This window comes from Chrysemys picta, chromosome 2 (genome assembly GCF_011386835.1).
Source record: "Chrysemys picta bellii isolate R12L10 chromosome 2, ASM1138683v2, whole genome shotgun sequence".
Lineage (NCBI taxonomy): Eukaryota > Metazoa > Chordata > Testudines > Emydidae > Chrysemys > Chrysemys picta.
This window is the reverse complement of record NC_088792.1, coordinates 40,023,440-40,046,309: the sequence shown is the minus strand read 5'-3', so window position 1 is coordinate 40,046,309 and position 22,870 is coordinate 40,023,440. Positions and strand designations below refer to the sequence as shown.

Sequence of the window (22,870 nt, the reverse complement as noted above, 5' to 3'; positions counted from 1 at the left end):
CACCCCCTGCCCACTCCCCAGTGTTGTTGTGGGTTTTGTAATGGAAAATCATGTCTCTCCAAGCTAATAGGATTGTTAGAAAATTTTAACAAAACAGTGGATAAGGAAGAAACAATAAACACAATTTGTTTGGACGTTGAACAGCCTCCTTTGCAAACCCACATTTTGAGTGGGCCTGAGGGCCGCATCGGGTTTCAAAAATTGTATGGAGGGTCCCCAAACAGCTAGGCGTGGCCCGGTCCCCACCCCACCCCACTTCTCGCCCTCTGAGGACCCCCCGGGACCCCTGCCCCATCTACTACTGCCCCCCCCAAACCCCAGCCCCTGATTGCCCCCCACCGCCCCATCCAACCCCTCCTCTCATTCCTGACTCCCCCCCCCCCCCCGGGACCCATGCCCCATCTAACCACCACTTCTCCCTGACTGTTCCCAGAACCCCTGCCCCGACTGCCCCCCGCTGCCCCATCCAACCCCCCCTCTCCTTCCTTACTGCCCCCTGGAATCCCTGCACTCATTCAACCCCCCTGTTCCCTGCCCTCTGACTGCCCCGACCGCTATCCACACCCCTGCCCCCTGACCACCACCCTGAACTCCCCTGCCCTCTTTCCAACCTCACCTGCTTTCTGCCTCGAGCACCGGTGGCTGGCAGCGCTACAGCTGCGCCACCCGGCTGGAGCCAGCTACGCCACAGCACAACACAGAGCACCGGTTCAGGACGGGCTCTGCAGCTGCGCTGCCCAGCCGCCCAGAGCAGTGCACCGGCGGCTCAGTGCACTGAGGCTGCAGGGGAGGGGTAACAGCAGAGGAGGGGCCAGGCGCTTGCCTCCCCGGGCAGGAGCTCAGGGGCCAGGCAGGAGGGTCCGCGGTTGTGTACGTTCTAAATAGTAGTATTAGCACTGGATTTATTTAGTTCTTTCTTTGGCAAACTCTTATTGACTCAGTAAGGACTGAGTAAACAGTGAGTTAGGACCTCAGGAGTTTGTCCATATTTAGGCACTAATTTGCTAACAAGATGATCATAGATGTTCTCCCATGTCAGGGGTAGTGTGGGACACCTGTGGTTTGGATAATATGGATTTTTTTGTTACACCAAGTTATACCACCCTTGATCCCTAATTTATGCTGTAGTAAGGACAATCTGGGAACTATTATTATTAAGAAAAGGCACAGTGCAGAGTTGTTTGGATTTAAATCCTGGATTGTGTTTCTTTTCCATTTAAATTGTCATTTTAACTCACTTTTCTTTTCTCTTCTGTATTTCTTGGCTCGTGCTGTCAGTGTGGGTATGACATTGAGTCAGGGAGTTGGAGGGCTCACAGTTGCAGTCTGACAAGGCTGCCCATGAAACCAATTACCCTCCAAACTCCAATATTACTGAGCCTGACAGGCATATTGAGAACAAAAGTATCTTGGCCAGACCAGTGGCAGTGGAATTAACACGCTTAGCCTCTGCATGTTACAAAGAAGTCGGTGTTCTAACACTATGGTTAGCTAATCCACCAGTTAAGCAGTATACTTGCATCTCTTTTAGCCTTTGGCTTTCCCTCAAACTAAAACTGAACAGAACTTCTCCACCAGGGATGCTTTTACCATTACCTGCTAGGAAGATCAGAAACTAGCCAAACTGGCACAGTTTGGAATATCACAGATTCTTTTTGGTCTTCTCCTTGCACACTAATGCAAGGGGGCTTCCAAATATATGCACATTGAAGTTGTCTAAATAGCTGCTTTTGGTTTGCTTTTCTTCAGTGTCCCCTCATGGAAACTGGTCCTAATATTCTGTCTGCAAGATTGTCAATCTCATTCTTTCCCACCTTGTTTTATTGCCTCTATGAAACTAAGAATTAATAATGTTAGATGTTTTATATCATCTCACATCTGCCAGCCTAATAAAATGAAGTGTTGATTTCCCCACCTCCCCATAAGTGCTGTAACGATGAGTGAAGAACCCTCAGGAAGAGGTTTTACCCCGTTCCTGGGGAGGCACTTGTTTTTATGTGTACTTTTGTGAGACACTTTAAGGAAAAAAAAACCCAAACCTAGCAGGCTGCCTTTCAAGTTATGAGTCTGATGTGAACGTACTGTAGTGAGCTTTGTTAAATGTTAGTGTCTGATCTGGGCAAACGTTTTATAATCCAGTAATTGACTGGAAAAAAGTCTTTCTCAATATATGTACAATGAGTTTAAATAAGGTAAAGTTAGTATTTGCATTCTCCAGAAAAGGCTTTTAGGCAAACACATAGAATGACAGCCATGGTTTAAGTTTAACTTCATGGTAGTAATGTTTTGATTGAAAAGACAGAAATTAGCATAACTTTTTTTGCCATTATTACTACAACTAATAATACAAAATCCATTTGATCTAAAACATGTTAATTTTCTGCTTTTCTGTGTTGTGCTCTGATAACTCACAAGAAAAGACAGGTTAAAACAGTAGTCACTCTCTGTAAAACTGAATTGTGAGATGGGAGACAAAATGTAAAATTATTTTGAGAATATTACTGACATGCTTTCTTCTGCCTGTATATGCAAATGGCATCCATCGTAAACTGTACTCTTGTATGTCTGGGGGATCAACAGTATCAGAAAAGTTCATTGTACCACTGGGGAAATGCAAATGAAATCTCTTTGTGTGGAATGCAAGCATTCATGTAAACCAGTTGTACACTGTGGACCAGATAATGGACAGCTAGAAATACAATATCTAGGGGAAAGTACAACTCTATTCAGCACAATAAGAAAATATTGATTTTCCCTGTTCAGGCTGAGATTAGTTAATTCAGTAATTCTGTTTACCATCGCTAGATCCTAAAATGCAAATCTGATCTCTCTGTATGCTAGGAAAGAGGGAGAGGGAAGTGGTGACAGGAGGGAGAAGCTGCCCTCTTCAACAATATTGATTATTTAATGAGTACTTAATTTAATGGGGGTCAATTAACTACTTCTCTTTCTCTTTAACTTTGTCTGAATTTGTTTTAGTCTTTCTCTTTCTTATGGTGGACTCTTTCATCCAGGGAAATAGTTTAGAGGAATCATACAGTTGTATTTAGAGCTTCCTTCATGCCACCAAAGACCAATAATTTGTGAGGTGAAGAAGGGGATGTAATAGACTCACAGCAGTTTGAAACCGATGAAATCTATAACAAAGGAAGAGTAAACCTCTCTGTTGGAATGTTTCTTTTGACTAATTGTTTTGTATTAAGTCTAGAGGCCCCATTCCTGTATCAGGTAATACGGGAAGAATAATAAGCTATACCTGTGGAAGGCACCTTTGTGTCATAATAACTGTGTCCACACTAGGGCTGTATGTACACTAGGAGTGCTTTACCGGTATAAAAATACTAGTATACTACATTAGCATTGCACTTCTAGTACCAATATAATAAACCCGCCCCCCACAAGCAAAACAAGCTATACTGGTAAAAGTGCAGCTTTACCATTATAACGTGTCTGCCCTAGGGGCTTCTACTGGCATAACTGCATTGGTCAGGGATCACAGCTCTTCACACCCCTGACTGACACAGCTATAGTGGCAGAAGTCTGTAGTGTAGCCCTGAGCTAGGAGTAGCACCGATTTTATTATTTAAGTAGAAAATTATAGCCCTAACCAAAATAATTAAATCTGTACAAAAAGAGTGAAAACCAGGCCTCAACTATGTTTGAATCTGGACTTTCAAATAGGAAACTGTACTTTTACCCACTGCATTATCTGGCCTATGAAAACGGGCCATGCAAGTTCAATTGTTATATTAGTAACCTGATATAATTGTACTGAATGTGATTTTTGACAGTGTAATTATGTGTGTGTGTGTGTGTGTGTGTACATACCTCTGCTTTTCTCTCCAGGCATCTATTATCAAATAAGGATGCTTACAAATATAGTAACTTGGTGTTTTCAATCATACTGTCACTGATTTGTATTGCAGGCACTAAACACATCTTTGATTGAATCTGTTATGTTTGTCATATTTGTCAGCATTGTGTGACCTGAGGCTCTCTTATCCCTTAACATTCTGATGAGCTTCTCTTAGGTGAAGCAGGTAGGGTAGCTTTGAATGGATTTGTGACTGGCAGTTGATAAAGCTTTCTGAGCGAACGGGTCAGTTCAACTACTGAGCGGTCCCTCTGTCTCTGGCAGCTGATTGCTAGATAAAATAAGGAAATCTGAAGCAGTTTATTGAAGAGTGTTTTAGGCCTTTCAGAAAACACAGTGACTAAAAGAAAGCAATGGGATTAGTTGGTTTCTGGAGATGGCTAAGGCCTGAGACTATTTATTCTGCTTTAAGAATGGCCATTAAAGGCCAGATTCTTTCAGGGACTGACCACCTTCAGCTCACATTAATTTCCAGGGAGATGAGGGTGATCAAACAGCTTGGAGGAGGAGCTCAGCATCTTACTGGCTAGTGTCCCAAAATAGGCTATACAGCAGCGTGAAGTCTGTCACAGCACTTGTCACTATTGCAACTGACTCTGCTCTGCAAGGGGTGATGGCTGGTAGATCCATCCCGATCCCCAATTTCCTTACCTGCCAAAATGCAGGGATTCCTTATTGCTCATTTAACCTTTTGAATGCTAGTTTTCTGTTCACTTCCTCTAAAGTGTCAGCAGGAAGATTACCTATTACCTATTAGGGCTTTGGAAATGCCATTTTGCTTAACTCAGAGAGACACTGCAAGGGAAAATAGCGATAGAAACTAGTAACTTATTTTTCAGCATCCAAAAATTATTTCTCCACCTTTATCGCTACTGTACCTGTACCCTTGAGGACCCTTATGGATCCCGCCCCTTTAATCAGATGGAGGGTCACTACTGAGTATTCAGAGACCTTTCGTCTCCCTGGGAGGTTGGATACACTGCTCCCATAGCACTCCCACCTGCATGTTCCATGGGGGACGATACTGGGGATAAGGGTCAAATCTGATCTCCTGCATGGCAATGCAGAGTACTGAAACTGTTGCTTCTGATGGAGTGTAGAGATAAAATATGACACAAGTGTCTGGGACTGTGATTCTCCTACTCCTATATCTTGCCTCCTGATCCTCATGAATCCTGCCACCATAACAGATATTTCAGAGGAATATGAAAAAAACACCCCACATTGCACCCGGTCAATTATGCAATGCCATGCAAATACAACTACTATTTAACCAATCCAAATGTTGGGTCCAGTTCTGCAAGGCCTTACTTGGGTGGGTGAGACATCCTTATTCATAAAAGAGAGGTTTTGCAGCATTGAGAAAATATTTTGTTTCTTTGTAGTGTTAATATGATAGTAACCATGTCTAATGGATTAAGCATGCGATTGGGAATCAGAATTCTAGTCCAGCTTCTCTTTGGGCATGGATTGTGCCTTAATTGATGTTTGTAAAGTACCATGTAATTTTATAGCACTGTTACGTTACATTTTAATAAATCATAAAGATTCTTTGCCAGTTCTTCCATCCAGAAAATGGGGATAATGTTACTTATCTACCTCATATTGGTTTTGTAAAGATTAATTACTTAATATCAAAACAGACAGGCCTTTGAAGACATACAGCAAAATATAAATGCTAAGTATTGTTATATACATTAAATACAGTTATTATGAATTAACAAATGCATTTTTATTGTCTGTTGGGTTGAGCAAAGTGGAAATTGCTCCAGGTTTTTGGTGGTGGTGTTTTTGTTCACAGCAAGACAATAAGTTTACTTGTAAAGTCCAAAAGGACGGGGATAAAACACATCTCATGAGACTACATAGTTGTGCTAATGGCATCGTCAGTCTCGATAGACTTCACACATCATTAGCATTTATCACTACTAACTAATATCACTAGTATCACAGCAAGCAATATTTGCTTTCTATGCTGAAACAGATATTATGGGGAAGTCTGCAGTATTTAATATCTATCATAAGGTTTTTAAATTGCCACCATAGCATCTGAATGCCTTCCACATAAAATCAACAGCAATAGTGAAGCCCTTAGTGGACATGAATGTCTGGTTCTTCTTCCCTTTTGGGAATAAAACTCTGCCTGGGGTATGTTTTTCTTGGGTGGTTGGTTTTGTTTGTTTCAGATTTTTGGTTTGGTTTGAGGAGAGATGGTACTTAGGTAGATGGAGGTGTCAGCGTAGAGAATTTCAATCTTTCTGTCATGGAAAGGCTTTTCTTAAGCCATGAAATAGACAGGAATGAAAACAACAGTGCTTTGTAGAATTTAGTAGGGGTCTACAAAAATCACTCAAATCTCCTGCATTTGATAAAACGATATTCTTTCTGTAGATTTCTACAAATCATTTTATAGAATTCATGTCAGATATATAGTATAGTATTAAATTAAACAGGATGGTTTAAAGAACCTCTAGAAAGATTATCAACTTTTATTTGATTTTATAAGACTCTTCTGTAAGAAATAATCAGACCTTTTAATTATTAGCACTATTACGTTGATGATCAATAAAACAAAGTGATTGGCTGTAATAGCTGCTTGGATCCCAACTGATAAATCATCTGTCCCCTACATTATTATTATTTTTCTTTTCTCAAACAGGTGTGTTTTATGAAGTTGTTCAGAGCACCCCTCGAGTGGAGGAAAACGTTCAAGTGGATTCACACCTATACAGTCACAGGTGGAAAAGGCACTCAGAGTCTCTCAAATCAGTCGATACTAACAGAGCCAGCATGGGGCAGGATTCCTCAGAGCCCGGGGGCTTCACAGACCTACTACTTGACGAGGGACATGACAACACCACACAGATTGAGGTAGAGATTTGTTCCACATGAACTTTATTTAGTTTGTGAACTACACTGTGAGTGGTGGCATGAATCAAAGTCCCAGAATCATACAACATGTTTTTAAAAGCTAAGAGATGAGTTCAGTGCATTTAAACTTTGATGACTGATGCCAGCTTAATGGCCTAACAGTTTATGTAACATGTTATCATGTGGGCTCCAGTTTCTGCTCTCCAGTTGCTAGGCTTGGAGAGTCTGGGAGGGAGTAACACTTGTGACTCTTGGGTAAAGAGATGGTTTCTCCTATTGCACTGGTCATTTCAAGATGGAGGCTGTCTCCTTGCTGTGCAAGACAAGGGAGGCTTTTTGGCATCATTAGGAGTTCTTGCTGGAGGACCTGAAAAGGAAAAGAGAATAGTATATAAAAAGGGAGCCACTTATTATTAATTATTTGTATTACTGTTATACCTAGGAGTCCTAGTCACGGACCAGGACCCCATTGTGCTAGGTGCTGTACATACACAGAACAAAAAGAGAGTCCCTGCCCTAAAAAGCTTAGAATATAAGTATAAAACAAAAGAAAACAGATTGACACAGAGAGTCTGATGGGGGACTATGAGGAAATAATGAAACAATATCCGATGGCAAGATAGGTCTCAGTGCACCAGCAGCCTAATTGTCAATTGGCAAAAGAGCGTTTTAAGGAGGGCTTTGAAGGAAGATAATTAGATAGTTTTGTGGATGCTTAGAGGATATTTTTTACAGTGAGGGGCAGCATGAGAGAAAGCATGAAGGCCATCCTTCATAAAAGCTTTAGTTTTGTGCCTTATCCTCTGGTCTTTTGGTGACTCAGAACCTGGGTGTGGAAGGGGTAAGTGCCTAAGAAAATTGGCAAGTAGTTGGGGAAACACCAAATTAGACATGGAGATGAGCAGCTCCCCCTCCATCCAATCCCTACTGCAAAGGTACCTCCCAAAACAGTAATATATGGAGCCTTGCATGGGAAATGCTGAGACATACTTTCTCACATTTAGGACTTGATTCATAGCACATTGAAGTCAATGGAAAGATTCTCCATTGACCTCAGCAGACTATGGATCCTTAGAGCTGACTGTTGTTTGAATGTGTGAATATTAGAATATATACCTAAACTTTGATTATATGCTTAGGATCCTGAAAGGACAGATTTTCCCCTTTGTAAATCCTAGATGAATTCTATTGACCCCAGTGGAGTTCCTCCCATATTACACCCATATAATTGAGAGCAGAATTTAACCCTAAGTATTTTTTGAGATTCTTCACTCTGATTGGTTGGTGACAAGTAACTGAGTATTTTTTAGCGTTGTGCTATTTTTCTGTTGTAATTTGGAAATACACTCTCTGATTAGGTTTCAGAGTGGTAGCCATGTTAGTCTGCTTAGATTTTGTGTTTATAGATGGACAGTAAGTAAAGACTTCGGTGCTGATTGACTTGATTCTTTTAAAACAGTAATTACTTCTTGTTGTTTGCTTAAATGATGAAAAATACTCTCTATTCTTGAAGCAGAATACATTTTGGAATAAATAATTATTTACTCTAAATCCTATATATTTCTACTCTTTATATTTTGCTTCCAGAACAACAGTACCATTTAAATCTTAATTCTAGGAGAACTTATTCTTGAATTAACAAAACAACTTTCAGTTTTTGTGGCACATCTATTTTAATTTATTATTTATTATTCTTATTATTTAATAATTATTTTGGCTAAAGAACAACAAATACAAGGAACACAAAGCCATCTGTGGAGACAGTGGTGTTTCAGTTAAAAACAAGACTTTTCTGGGTGGGAGGCAAGGGGAGATTGTATTTGTTTTTTCAATTTTACAATTTGCACATGCTAATTGTATCTTCTGTTTGCATTTACATGGAAGTTACTGGCTGGTAAATGATACTCTTGACCTGTATATTGATTTATGAGTTGTTTATTGCCTCCTGTACTCCCATCTGGGCACATATGTAACTAGTCAGTCAGGCACAACACAGATCTTGTTTCTGATTATTTGGTGGATAAAGTAAGACAACCAGCTACAAATATATTCATGTAGCTGAACTTTTCATGGCTTATCTCTAGGGAGTAATGCAGTGTTGCCTTGCTTCTCTCTTCTGTTGCTGTTCTAAGATTTTATAATCTGAACTGGCTGTAATTCCAGGAGTGACAGTAAAATGTGGCGGTGTGCGGGTTAGAAGAGAATACTTGCAAGCAGATGTGGGTAGTGGTGATATTTTCCCACATGCATCTTCCCTAACTATGTTTAGATTGATGAGAGCAAAGTGCACTGACAGTGTGTACTAACAAGCTTCACTCACAGTAACCTACTTTATTAAATTCAGGTGCAGTACCCCTTCATAGTGCTCCTTTTCTAAAGGCTTCACTGCAGGATAAAATAACTGAATTGTGGCTCTTAACTGTATTGGATTCCATTATAAATTCTCATTATAACACACAACCACCTTACAAAATCCTTGGTGCCCAGCTTCATAGAAGAGGAGCAATGTATAACAAATATTTAAAGTACAGGTAGCTGTATGTAGCAAATTCCTCTCCTGCACCTTTGGAGATCAGCAGCAGTTCTGATAAGGCATACTGATTTTTTAGTAACTCTTCTTCCCTGTGTATTGTAGTTCTTGATGAAGAAAATCCACAAACTGATTGTTGTCTCTTATTCATATCTAATGACAATAAAGCATTACAAGACTCATTCACAATAGATATTGTTTGTCTAAATTATGTTATACTCTTTCATTGTAAATATCAAAGATGCTTTGACATACACCCTAAGGATGATGTATAATCTCTCCCCATAGCTTCCTTTCCTATGATGAGTCTTGTTTCAAATCAACTGTAAAACAAACAAAAAACAAGAACAAGAAGAAAGAAATATGGGTGTTTGTCTTATTTTGTAAAAAAGCCATAAATTCTATTTCCTAAGTGTAGTGTCAAATGTGACCTTTCTTATGGAAAAAAAATTCCTAGAGACAAATTCAGCCTGGGGTAAGTGGGTGCAGCTCCATTGATTTTTTTTCCCTAGTATTTATAGTACTATAATAATAAATTTTCACTTATAGATTTTCATCAGAGGACAGCCGAATGTTTTAGAAGCTATCAACTAAACCTCATAACACTCCTCTGCCCCACAGTCTGTCATAAGTCAAGAAAGGTTAATTTTGTCGGTTATGTGGATTGAAGGCCTCCAAGTAGTGGTGGGGTGATTCTGTTTGCAATTTCTTCTAAGTCAGGGCCAACCCAATGACCTCAGTGTTGAACCAGTCTGAGATGATTAGATGTGCTGTACTGCTGCAGGTGCAGTCTCTCAAACGAAATGTAAGTCTGAGGTCCCAAGCATCATTCAGGATCCTTCAACATTTATGGCAAGAGTGGGAATGTTTACTCTCTTCCTGGCCAGAATTCCCTTTCTGCCTACTGAGGCTGGATTCAAAAAAGCACTTCAGCACTTGCTTAAACTAAAACACATGGTCAAGTGTTTTCCTATATATGGAAGGGCCCAGTTTTCTTGAACTGGGCCCTTAGGAAGGTGGACCCTGTTGAAGAGAGAGAGCTTCAGAGCCTGGTGGATTCACCCATTTAATTTTTGGTAGGGCCAGATTAAGACATAGATTGTATTGGCCTAGAGCACCTGCGGCTGGAGTCACATGATTACATCATAATCTTATCTTTCATTTTAAAAAGCAGTAAATGTTTAGCCCTTATTGTTGCAAAAAACAAAAACACCCACACACCTTGAAAACATGAACTGAGTGTGACGAGCACAGCAATATGTGTCAAGCTTGCAGAGATCCTGCAGCAATAGCTCTGAGTGGTGTGAACTGCCCTAGGCATCTCTGTAGAGTGCTAACTCCACTGCTCTGGGGGGCCCTCCCAACACCATCCCCACAGAAGACTGTGTGTAGCAGGAAGAGAAGACTAAGGTGTGCCCAGCTCACCCACCTAATCAGTTTCACCCCTTCTGATGGGTTAGGTCCTAGTGCGTGGGGTTCCCCTACCTCACAGGCAGGGGGGGAGAACCCTTACTGATGCCCCTACTGCTCCCAAGGGGAGGGAAAGAGGCTGGTGCCAGCCTGCTGTGGGAGGGGGAGAGGCCATCCAAAGCTTCTGGCTGACCCTACCATTCTGGGAGGGTAGGAGAGGGTGATCCACCAGCCACCACCACTCCAAGTGAAGCTAGAGCCCTGTGTGTGCCTAGGGCACTGAATTGCCTTCATTACCCGGCAATAACCACAATTTCTAGAAGTGTAGGGCTGGAAAGGACCTCAAAAGGTCATCTAGTCCATCTGTCCAGCACATCCCACGGCCCATGCCACTTCCCACAGACCCCATTGGCCTGGAATGGCGAACCGTGGTCAGTGGGAGCTGCCATTGGCAGAACCTGTGGATGCTGCAGGTAAACAAACTGTCCTGGCCCGCCAGCAGATTTCCCTGACTGGCCGCGTGCCAAAGGTTGCAGATCCCTGTTTTAGCCTATATATTCCAAGATAATCCAACTAAGATTTAACTGGGTTTGCATTTTTAAATTAGTCATTACGTTATCTAGTTCTCCTTGAAAACTGTTGGTTTTTGAGGTAGTTTGTGAGTTAATCTCCTAAAAGTAGATTTCTTTCAAAGAGTTGATTGAGGATTTTAATCCCATGAATCCCACTCCACTGCCCTGGGCGAAACTTCCACCTTGTGCGCCCCCGCGGCAGCTCTCCCCCTCCGCCCTGAGGCGCCCCCCCCCGCGGCAGCTCCCCACCCTGAGGCACACCCCCCCCGCGGCAGCTCCTCACCCCCCACCTTGAGACACCCTTCCCCCCCGCCCCAGCTCACCTCTGCTCCGCCTCCTCCCCGAGCACGCCATTGCTGCTTCACTTCTCCCGCCTCCCAGGCTTGCAGTGCCAATCAGCTTAGGCGCCGCAAGTCTGGGAGGCGGGAGAAGTGAAGCAGCCACGGCGTGCTCGGGGAGGAGGCGGGGCAGGGGTGAGCTGGGGCGGGGTGTTCCCCTGCGTGCTGCCCCGCCTCCCTTGCTGCAGGCGGCCCTCCCCACGCTCCACTGCCCCAGCTCCCTCCGCCTAAATGCCGGCGGCGACCAAGGTGGCCGAAGATCCGGCCGCCGCGCTCGCTGCCGAAGAAAATGGCGCCCCCGCGGTCGCCTAAATGGTTGCACCGGCCCTGCCCATGAAGCCCGTTAGTCATGCTAGTCTGGTGGCTAACACCCTAAACAACTCTTTAACACTATTTTCCTCAAAGTAAAGATGGAGGATGCTAATATTATATACTCCTTAGCTTTGATAGCATTTGATATGGAGGAAGGTATTACCAATATACATTGCAGCCCATTTTCTCTGCATTAGATAAGGTTACACCACTTTTTAGTAACTACTTTCTAAACCTTGAGACTATCTTGTTTTTTTTTAATTATTTCATGGCAATTGGAGTCTGTATTTTCCCATTTATAACCCCATGTGTTTAAAGTAGATATTTTGTATTGACGATTAATATTTATCAGTTTTAGAACACAGTACACTGTTAAAAGTGCTTAGCATTAGCCTAACTCTGTTCCCATTGAGATCAATCCTAAAACTCAAGTGTATAACGTAAGGCACCTGCTCAAGTACCTTACTGAATCAGGGTGAATATGTCTACAAAGCCCCTTGTACATTATACAAAATATTATATTATTAATAATAATGATTATTATTAATAGGTGAGGTGTAAGTGATGTACAGGACCCTCTGTGGGCCCTCTGCATATGGGTGAATCTCAGCCTATGTTGCTAGTTTTCTCTGTCCCAAGTCCTGTTTACTGCACAGAATGGTAGATCAGCTCCTGCTGCACCATTTGCCAGAGGTCACTAGTAATCTGATTGGCCTCTTACTTCCTCATCTCTTTTTTCCTATTCGTTGTGCATGCTCTAAAATGTCCCAGCTGCATACTAGGGCAACAATACAGTGTTAAAATTAAAAAGGTTGAAAATGGGCCATTTCAGAAGGGTATTTTGGATTGAGGTCAACAGAATATCTGTTCAATTAGTTTTGGGGATGGGAATTAATATAGCATTTGCAGCCCTTTAAAATACTATATCAAAATTAGATGTTTTCACTGATTTCAGATGTCAGAACAAAAGCAAACAAATTAATAGCTCCAAGCATAGACAGGTAAGAGCTGACATCAAACATGCTAGCAGAATGGTTTTATTGCTTAGCATTCTGAAGAAGGGGAGAAATGCATTGTTTTTCACATGAAGATTTATAATATAACGAATTATTGCAACAGTATGTCAGGAAAAAATTCAGTTCCAAGTAAAAAAATGCATGTTCAATATGTTAAATCAAACCAAACTCCAGTATATTTTACCTTCTCCTCACCTACCATAGTACCTATGTGAATTACAGAATTTAGTACCAACTCAGTGAAAAGCAAATATATTAATCAGTAGTGAGGTGACATATTTATTCTTCTGGAGGTGCTTGGCATCTTCTGCTGTGTACTGTTTTCGTTAGCAAAGTAGGGTTGTCACCAGCTGCAGACTCTCTTCCCCCACTCCCTTTTCTTATTGTTTTTTTACCCCCTTTGGTTCCTGTAAAAGTTTGCTGAAATATAACTTTCCAGCAGCCCCTGTAGTTGAGACCTGCAGGTTGTCTTGACCCAATGATGACAAGGCTGGTAGGTTTTTGCTGGAATAGGGACTTGTTGTTTTGTGTTTCTCCTGGAGTTGTTCCCTGGCAAAGTATTTTTCTCCTTAACTCCAGGCACTCATGAAAGTGAATGTCTGATTCTGGCTGGCAAAAACAACAGGGCCTTTAATTTTTCAATTGTTGGGATTTGAGAGCGATCGCTCTCCACTATTGACTGACTGCATCTTCAGCATAAAAAGGCTTCAGTGTACACACTCTTTTGTTCTCACTTCAAATCTGAGCTATGAAACAAAAATAATGATTACAACTAAATTGCACGGAGCTTGATGAATGAATAAGGCATTACTGGAATTATTCCATAATAGTATTACGGAAAACTTGGCCATGCTTAATTATAAAAGTCCTTGTCTCGCTAGCAAAGACTAAACAATGTCATGGTCACATATTGGCTGTTTGGCCAATTCTTTTTTTTTTTTCTTTCACAGTGTTTGCTCACCAGTTGTGTCTGAAGGATTTTGAAATAAACAATATAGCAGATATTGTGAACTTTAAAAAGTTCTCTTTTTTGCAAGCTGTTTGGAAACATGTACTGTAGCCAAGAAAAAGAACCCTCTTTATCACATAATTGTACTAAACACATCTTCTAGTCCCTTCATTCATCCTGAGTTATGACCGAGGGGATTTTAAAAACTGTTGTCCATTCTGTGATTTTATAGCTTCTAAATTAACATGGATGAATTCAATATGTGTGTGTGTGTGTGTGTGTATGTGTGTATGTGTGTATGTGTACAGAGAGAGAGAGAGAGATGTCTTTCAGTTTGTTGGGGGGGTTATTTACATTTTGATGGTTTTATTTTAAATTGCATTCTCAGTATCTTGCTTTCCTACTTACTTTGCCCTTTTCACTGTAATAACTGCATTCCGTAGACAATGTTTTCACTTGCAGACTCTAAGTAATAAAATTAGAGCTGTTATTAGTCTGCATCACGAGTTAAAGGTGGGATTTTTCCCTTCTGATGGACAATTGTTTTAAAATATGGATTATAAAATATCAGACAGAATAATGTAAACATAATTTCAGTGTTTTGGAAATGTGTGAAAAGTTTTTAAAAAATTGTTAAAATTTGACTCACATTTTAGAATTAAAATGTTTTGCGTGTGATTGGGAAAGGAGCTGATTTTTCCAATTACATAGATTTACTGATGGAATAAGTTGATACTTTAAAAGAATCTTGTAGGGCCACATGTGCTGTAATTTATAGTCTCCAAGAGCAAGAGAAAACTCTTTTTTTATGAAACCTTCTTAGGAAACCCAAAAGAATAAAGAAACAACTCAAGCAGCATCTTCAGTACATGTTCTGTTATGCTATTTCATTCTGGGGTTTGGAGATGTTGGAGATCGGAGAGAGTGTTTCACATCTACACTGCTTGTCCTGGGTATAAAACTGTTGAATGCCATGGGTCAAGCAGAGGACATCCTTCACTTCAGAATTGTTGACGAGGAATTCAGCCTTTAGTGGTCTTCATAGATTCATAGATTCTAGGACTGGAAGGGACCTCGAGAGGTCGAGTCCAGTCCCCTGCCCTCATGGCAGGACCAAATACTGTTTAGACCATCCCGGATAGACATTTATCAAACCTACTCTTAAATATCTCCAGAGATGGAGATTCCACAACCTCCCTAGGCAATTATTCCAGTGTTTAACCAGTTAGGAACTTTTTCCTGATGTCCAACCTAAACCTCCCTTGCTGCAGTTTAAGCCATTGATTCTTGTTCTATCCTTAGAGGCTAAGGTGAACAAGTTTTCTCCCTCCTCCTTATGACACCCTTTTAGATACCTGAAAACTGCTATCATGTCCCCTCTCCGTCTTCGCTTTTCCAAACTAAACAAACCCAGTTCTTTCAGCCTTCCTTCATAGATCATATTCTCAAGACCTTTAATCATTCATGATAGGTTCCTCTTCTGACTGATGACCAGATAGGAGCAGAATGGATTAAAAAACATCAGGGAAATGGGATATGGTGTTGTGTAGAGGGGAAAAGAGCTATATGGTGTGTAACCATGCCATTGTGTAGCCACCAGCAGCACTGCCCTCAGTCACAACCCAGTAAAAGGCAGCAACTGCTTGCTAGGCTGGGATGTGCTCGGGGTTGAAAAACAGTTGCTGAGCTAAATATAACATACTACCCTTGAAAGAAGTCACAACTTAGAATGCTGTATATCCCATTGGTTACTGTTGTTGTCAGCAACTAAACTCCCTCCAGAGTGAACAGCACTAAGATCCTCCCAGGTAAAGTGTCAGAAGCTAGCCATATTGTCAGTACTGGGAGAGGGACTAAGGTGGAGCCAGCACATATACCCCAGGTATCTATGGAGTGGAGTTTTTACACTGGAAAGGGATAAGAGCCAGAAACTCCCATGAATTGCACTAGGGTTACTATTGATTTTATGTAGAAGGTGCTCAAATACTGTGGAATAAGCAGATAGATACACATATTTAGTTAAAAATTAATAACTGCTGATATAGTACATATGAAAACACAATCTCTGTAAGTAAAGGATCCATCCAGGAGGTGCAAGAAGACTGGGACCTCTCTTGTGGTTTGCAAATCACTTCTCATCATCTGAACTTCTTATGGTCTTCTGATGCACAGCCCGTACTCTTCTGTACTCCCTTTCACAGTCTCCCACTGTAAATATCCTTATCAGATTTCCACAGACTGCAGCAGGGCTCAGACTAGACTGAACCAGTTTAAAACTTGTTTTACAGCTAGTTGGCCATTGAAGATGAGTCAAATCAAGTTTTAAAGCATTTTAGACAACGTTCTAATTTAGGTTGGGTTAGTCCATTTCACATGGAATCATATTTAAACCTAATTTCTTTTAACGGTTCAGAAAACATGTATTGCGCCTTCTGTAGATGGGGCTTAAAAGTTTTCCAGCCTCGCTGAACTCATATTGCTCTATCCAAATCTGAGGTTTAGCTTCCAGCCAAGTGAAATATTGAAAAGTGATACAGAAATGTAAAATATTATCAAGAAAACTCAGAGGTAAGTTCCATTACATTCTGAATGATTCCACCTTGGTCCTCACTTCTGCAGGTCATTAGCAGCAGCATATTACATTAAATCTAATCCAATGCCATTTTATCAATGGAATACAATGTCATCTCTCTTTCATGAAGAGAAGCTTGTAACAGAGGTTCGTGCATAAGATAAGCAGGTACTAGAAGAGAGATCTCTCCAGAATGAGAAGAGAGATCTCTTCAGAATGTCGATTATATGCTTTAAACCAGGAGTAAGCAACCTATGGCACGTGTGCCAAAGGCGGCACACGAGCCGATTTTCAGTGGCACTCACACTGCCTGGGTCCTAGCCACTGGTCTGGGGGACTCTGCATTTTAATTTAATTTTAAATGAAGGTTTTTAAGCATTTTAAAAACCTTATTTACTTTACATACAACAATAGTTTAGTTATATATTATAGACTTATAGAAAGAGACCTTCTAAAAACGTTAAAATGTATTACTGGCACGCGAAACCTTAAATTAGAGTGAATAAATGAAGACTCGGCACACCACTTCTGAAAGGTTGCCGACCCTTGCTTTAAACTATTGGGGTGTATCTTTTGCCTTGCCAGGGAACCTATTGTTTAGCAAATAATTGGGATTGTTGTAGAGTATGATATGATGCTGTGTGGGGGATAAAATTTGATACTGAATGGTTAAATCATTTACTAACTGAAGGGACAGATCCTAGAGAGTCTCTAACTAAATTTGTATTATTCTGTTTAGAAAATTACTTTGCTGTTATTGAAGTGCTATTTCAAAGTGTTTTCATTCAAGCTTTTCAAGAATTTATTCCAGAAAATTACCTTGCCACTAGATGAAGAATGTAATTTATTCTGTGCATAATCAAATCTCCTTTGTTCAGACAGAGACAAGGAAACAAATGGTCCTGGCATCCTTACTATGGGATTAAGGGGGGAAGTATTTGAAACGTTTTCAAAAGAAGCTGCTTTTTCAGATGATGATCGCAAGCGAATAGTAATTTACTGTAATTGACATTCTTTCCAATACTCCATTGATTTTTGTTGCTGTTGTTGTGAGTGGGTGTGCTGGTTATAAAAAAGTGCCAGAAAGTGAACTGGTCTAGAAGGAGCATATTTCAGCTATAAAACAACCTACCCTTTTACCCCTACCCTACTAAATCAAAGCAAATAGTATGTCAGCCTGGACTGGAATCAGAATCTGGGACAGGCATTAGTTTATGCACTTTTGTTCCACTTTTAGTTCAGCTGAGTTTTCCACCAGTGATGTCATGCTTTCTAGCTAGCCTGTGGACCCATATATCACTGTCCTGTTTTCTTCCTGGCTTGCAGTTGCAATATGGTAAACTAGACAAAAGCATCATATATCTTTTTTTAATTGAATTTATGCATTGCTTACTTAGATCAAGTTAATCTTGATACATATGCTGGATAGGAGGTCTCAATACCTTGTTTAGGTGGAGTAAATTTATTCTAGCAAGTCCTGTGAGAGCTGTTGTTGCAAAGGGTCCATAACAATTCCATTATTCTCACTCTAAAATCAGGGGTTGATACCACCACTACCAATTCAATCACAACTGAAAATGACAATGGCTGGGCCTGATGGTGAGTCTTTAAAAAAAAAAAAAAAAAAAAAAAAAAAAAGATCATAAAAACTAGAGCTGTCGATTAACCGCAGTTAACTCATGCGATTAATTTAAAAAAATCATGATTAAAAAAATTAATCACGATTAATCACACTGTTAAACAATAGAATACCAATTGAAATTTAATAAATATTTTTGGATATGTTTCTATGTTTTCAAATCTATTGATTTCTATTGCAACACAGAATACAAAGTGTACAAAGTGCTCACCTTTATTTTTATTACAAATATTTGCACTGTAAAACATGATAAACAAAAGAAATAGTATTTTTCAGTTCACCTCATACAAGTACTGTAGTACAATCTCTTCATTGTGAAAGTGTAACTTACAAATGTAGATTTTTCTTTGGTTACATAATTGCACTCAAAAACAAAACAATGTAAAACTTTAGAGACTACAAGTCCACTCAATCCTACTTTTTATTCAGCCAATCGCTAAGAGAAACAAGTTTGTTTACATTTGCTGCCTGCTTCTTATTTATAATGTCACCTGAAAGTGAAAACACGCATTTGCATGGCACTTTTGTAGCCAGAGTTGCAAGGTATTTACGTGCCAGATATACTAAACATTTGTATGCCCCTTCATGCTTCAGCCACCATTCCAGAGGACATGCTTCCATGTAGATGATGTTTGTTAAAAACATAATGAATTAATTAAATTAGTGACTGAACTCCTTGGGGGAGAATTGTATGTCCCCTGCTCTGTTTTACCCGCATTCTGCCATATATTTCATATTATAGGAGTCTCGGATGATGACCCAGCACATGTTCATTTTAAGAACACTTTCACAACAGATTTGATAAAACACAAAGAAGGTACCAATGTGAGATTTCTAAAAATAGCTACAGCACTCATCCCATGGTTTAAGAATCTGAAATGCTATCCAAAAGCTGAGAGGGACGAGATGTTGCACATGCTTTCAGAAGTCTTAAAAGAGCAACACTCCTATGTGGAAACTACAGAACCCGAACCACAATAAAAGAAAATCAACCTTCTGCTGGTGGCATCTGACTCAGATGATGAAAATGTACATGTGTCGGTCCGCTCTGCTTTGGATCATTATCGAGCAGAACCCATCATCAGCATGAGTTATGTCCTCTGGAATGGTGCTTGAAGCATGAAGGAACATATGAATCTTTAGCGCATGTGGCACATAAATATCTTGCGACGCCGGCTACAACAGTGCAATGTCGTTTTCAGGTGATATTGTAAACAAGAAGCGGGCAGCATTATCTCCTGCAAATAGTAACCAAACTTGTTTTGTCTGAGCGATTGGCTGAAGTAGGACTGAGTGGACTTGTAGACTCTAAAGTTTTAAATTATTTTATTTTGAATGCAGTTATTTTTTGTACATAATTCTATATTTGTAAGTTCAACTTTCATGATAAAGAGATTGCATTACAGTACTTGTATTAGGTGAATTGAAAAATACTATTTCTTTTGTTTTTTACAGTACAAATATTTGAAATAAAAATAATATAAAGTGAACACTGTATACTTTGTATTCTGTGTTGTAATTTAAATCAATATATTTGAAAATGTAGAAAACATCCAAAAATATTTAAGTAAATCATATTCTATTATTATTTAACAGTGCGATTAATCGCGATTAACTTTTTTAATCGCTTGACAGCTCTAAAAACAACCCTAATATGAAAAACAACACATTATTTTTTTAGACGCTCACCAAAGCAAGGAAATTCATAGTTGTCATTAACAGTACTCAGGGTGCCTAAACATTTCAGCACACAGGAAACTTAATTTAACATGCTGATGCTAGGACCTTTTAAGGTAGCATACTCACCACCTGTAGCTCCTCCTTGTGTCAGGTTGAGATTCAGCAAGGGATCCTTGTCTGGTGCCGCCTCCTGGTAGGGGAACCCAGATCACCTTCTACTCTGGGTTCCAGCCCAGGGACCCTGTATTACACAGTTAGGTCTGCCTCTTTTGTTGTGCTGCTGTTTCCCTCGGCTGCTTCCCAACTCCAAGCCCCCTTGTGCTGCTTCCCTGCAGCCTTTACTTAACACTGCCACCCTTTGGTTCCCAGACCTCCAACTTCTCCCTAGGTCCTCCCAGCTTCTCCTTTCTGTGCTGGTCTGACAAGTCTTCCACCCTTCCTGAGCTCCACTAAAGTGTTTTACTGATCCTACCTCAGGACCTCCCCCACAGGAGCCTAACTTCCTCCTGCAGAGTTCTTCCTCTGTTGCTTCTGGTTTTAGCAGGTTTTCCCTTGCTGCCTCCCTTCCCCAGGGACTCTGGCAGCTTCCCCTAGATATCTCCCTGCTCTGTGTAGGCCCTAGATCAGGGCTTTCCTCCACAGGAGCTTGTGCTTCTCCCTGTGGGTCCTCCTCCCTGACTTCTTGCCTGTTTAAGCCCTATCACAGGGCTCCCACCCACAGGAGTCTGACCATGCTCACTGTGGGGTCTCCTATCCAGAGGTGAAAGTAAGCCAGTACGGTCCGGTATGGCGTACCGGCAAGAGCCGGTATGCTGTGCCGAACTGGACCGGCTTCTCTGGCAGTGATTTAAAGGGCTCAGGGCTCCAGCTGCTGCGGGAAACCCCGGGCCCTTTAAATCACCGCCAGAGCTCCAGCAGCCAGGCTTGGGCAGGGATGTAAAGGTCCCGGTGCTCCCCATAGCGGCCTGCCCTTTAAATCGCTGCCAGAGCCCTGCCGCCTCTTGGGGAGCCCCGAGCCCTTTAATTTGCCCCACAGCCGGAGCCCCAGGGCCTTTAAATCGCGAAAGACCCTGCCTCTTCCGGTTGAGGCCACGCCTCTTCCGGTTGAGGCCACGCCCCTCTCAGGACTCCGGCATTCTGGTAAGTCCTTTAAGTTACTTTCACCCCTCCTCCTATCTTCAGGAGAGTCTTGCCTCCTCTGCAATCTCTCTCCTCAACTGAATTTTCCATTCTGCATATTCTTTTCCTAACCCTTTCACAGCTGGGGTCACTGATTACCCTTAAATTGGCATATTGCCATCAGCTGGGGCCTAGCTGCCAGGTCATACGCAAGGCTGAGCCCGGTTTACCTTAATGGGCCAACCAGCCTGAGATAGGCCTGCAATAGCGAGGATCAAGATGGGTTGCTCAGAATGTAATGGAACCTGCCTCTGAATTTTCTTGACAATAATATTTTACATTTCTATATCACTTTTCTACTCAAAGCTTCCTAAAGTGCCTTACAAATATACTGGAATCACTCTACCCGCCACTGAAAGGAGATGTGTGAAATACTGACAGCAGACCTCATTCCCATTTGTGATGAGCCCTGAATTCAAGGTTTGATTCATTTGTGTTCCTCAGCACGTGCTCAGGAAGTTCACTGACTATAGGTTGAGCTGGTAAGAACTGAATTCACAGAGCTGGGTTGAACATAAACCAACCTCTCTCTTTCCTCTCAGTCTTCTGATCCTCAACAGCTGTCCTTTACCTTCCACCTCGCCCTGGGATGGCTTCACCATGAAAATATCTGAAGTCAAAAAGCACAAAACAAACAAACCAACCAAAAATGGGAGCTGGTGGTTGGAAGAGAGTTCACTGGTGTGGGGGAAAGGAGAAGGGTTTCTTAGAGGGAGAGGACTGATCACATAACCGCCAAGAAAGATTGTATGGCGTTGTTATACTTAAACCTGTGTGAACCAAACAGCCCTACCATGTTTAAAAGCAATGCTGCACGGTCAGTTCAGGGCAAGAAGTGTGAGGAGAAATACTTTATCCATCTGTAACTGTAGCAGAATTGAGATGGGTAGATAGACCATTGTTACATTAATTCACATAATTCTAGTTTAAATAAGTCAGATCCACAGGGATAGATTTTTTTCAAAGCTTTATGAATTCCAGTGACATTGATGGGACTTAGATGGCTATATCATTGTGCATCACTTTGAAAAGTTCTCCCTTCGTGTTACTGTAACATAGGAGAGTCAATTATCAATTATCTCTAAAAACTATCTACTTAGCATCTAATCAGATAGGCACATCAATTGAATTTGAAGAAATACATACATCCTTTGACTATTTTGCCTGGTAAATTACAATGATTACAGCGCTTGCCATATGTGTCAATAACAGTATGAAAGACACAATGGATTAGTTAATTTTTTCTCTCTCCTCTCCATCTTTTACCTTGTTAAAATGCTTAGGAGGGTATAAGTGTATGTGTCTGCCTCCATATATTTACAGATTCCACAATATATACATACGATTACAGGATCCAAAGAGCTAAAAAGACTGCAAAATCAAATACATTTTTTTCTTGGGAACTATCTGCATTTTAAAATTCTTTGTGCAAAACAACTTGCAAATAGAACTCCTATAAAAGTAAGAATTACACTCTGGTGCTCTGTCTTTTATCAGAGCAAAAAGATGAAAGGCAAATACAATTTTAAAAGTGGAGTGATACAAAAAAGAGAGATTTGGTAAAGACAGCATAACATTGGAATTTACACAGAGAAGCCAAAATGTCATTTAAAATATGGTCAGAAATAATCACTTTCATGAATATCTTTTTAAGAATATTTAAGGGCGTTTACATTTTATAGTAGACTAGTTTAAATATACCGGCCCTGATTGTCTGAGGCCAAAAGGTGCAAAAGTATAACTTGGGGGTGGGACCAAGTTGGCTTTAAACCACTTATGCACACCTACAATCCTAGGCCTCCTGCGTATTAGGGCAGTCCTCTGGAATAAGCTAGAGTAGCCTAGTGATTTTCAGACTCATCAGATAGAAAGATATTCACCTTGTCAGAATAAGGGCTGAGTCTTCAGAGACCCCGGGGAAAAGAGTA

The 22,870-nt window shown here is 40.9% G+C and overlaps 1 protein-coding gene across 2 annotated transcripts in view; it reads left to right on the top strand.

Moving 5' to 3' along the window:
* Positions 1-22,870, top strand: part of PLXDC2 (plexin domain containing 2) — a 397,134-nt gene that overhangs the window by 157,489 nt on the left and 216,775 nt on the right. For both annotated transcript variants that reach the window (XM_065582995.1, XM_008162807.4), the window contains exon 2: positions 6,534-6,745. In XM_065582995.1, the coding sequence (XP_065439067.1) occupies positions 6,534-6,745 (212 nt within the window). The remainder of the gene's footprint in view (positions 1-6,533; positions 6,746-22,870) is intronic.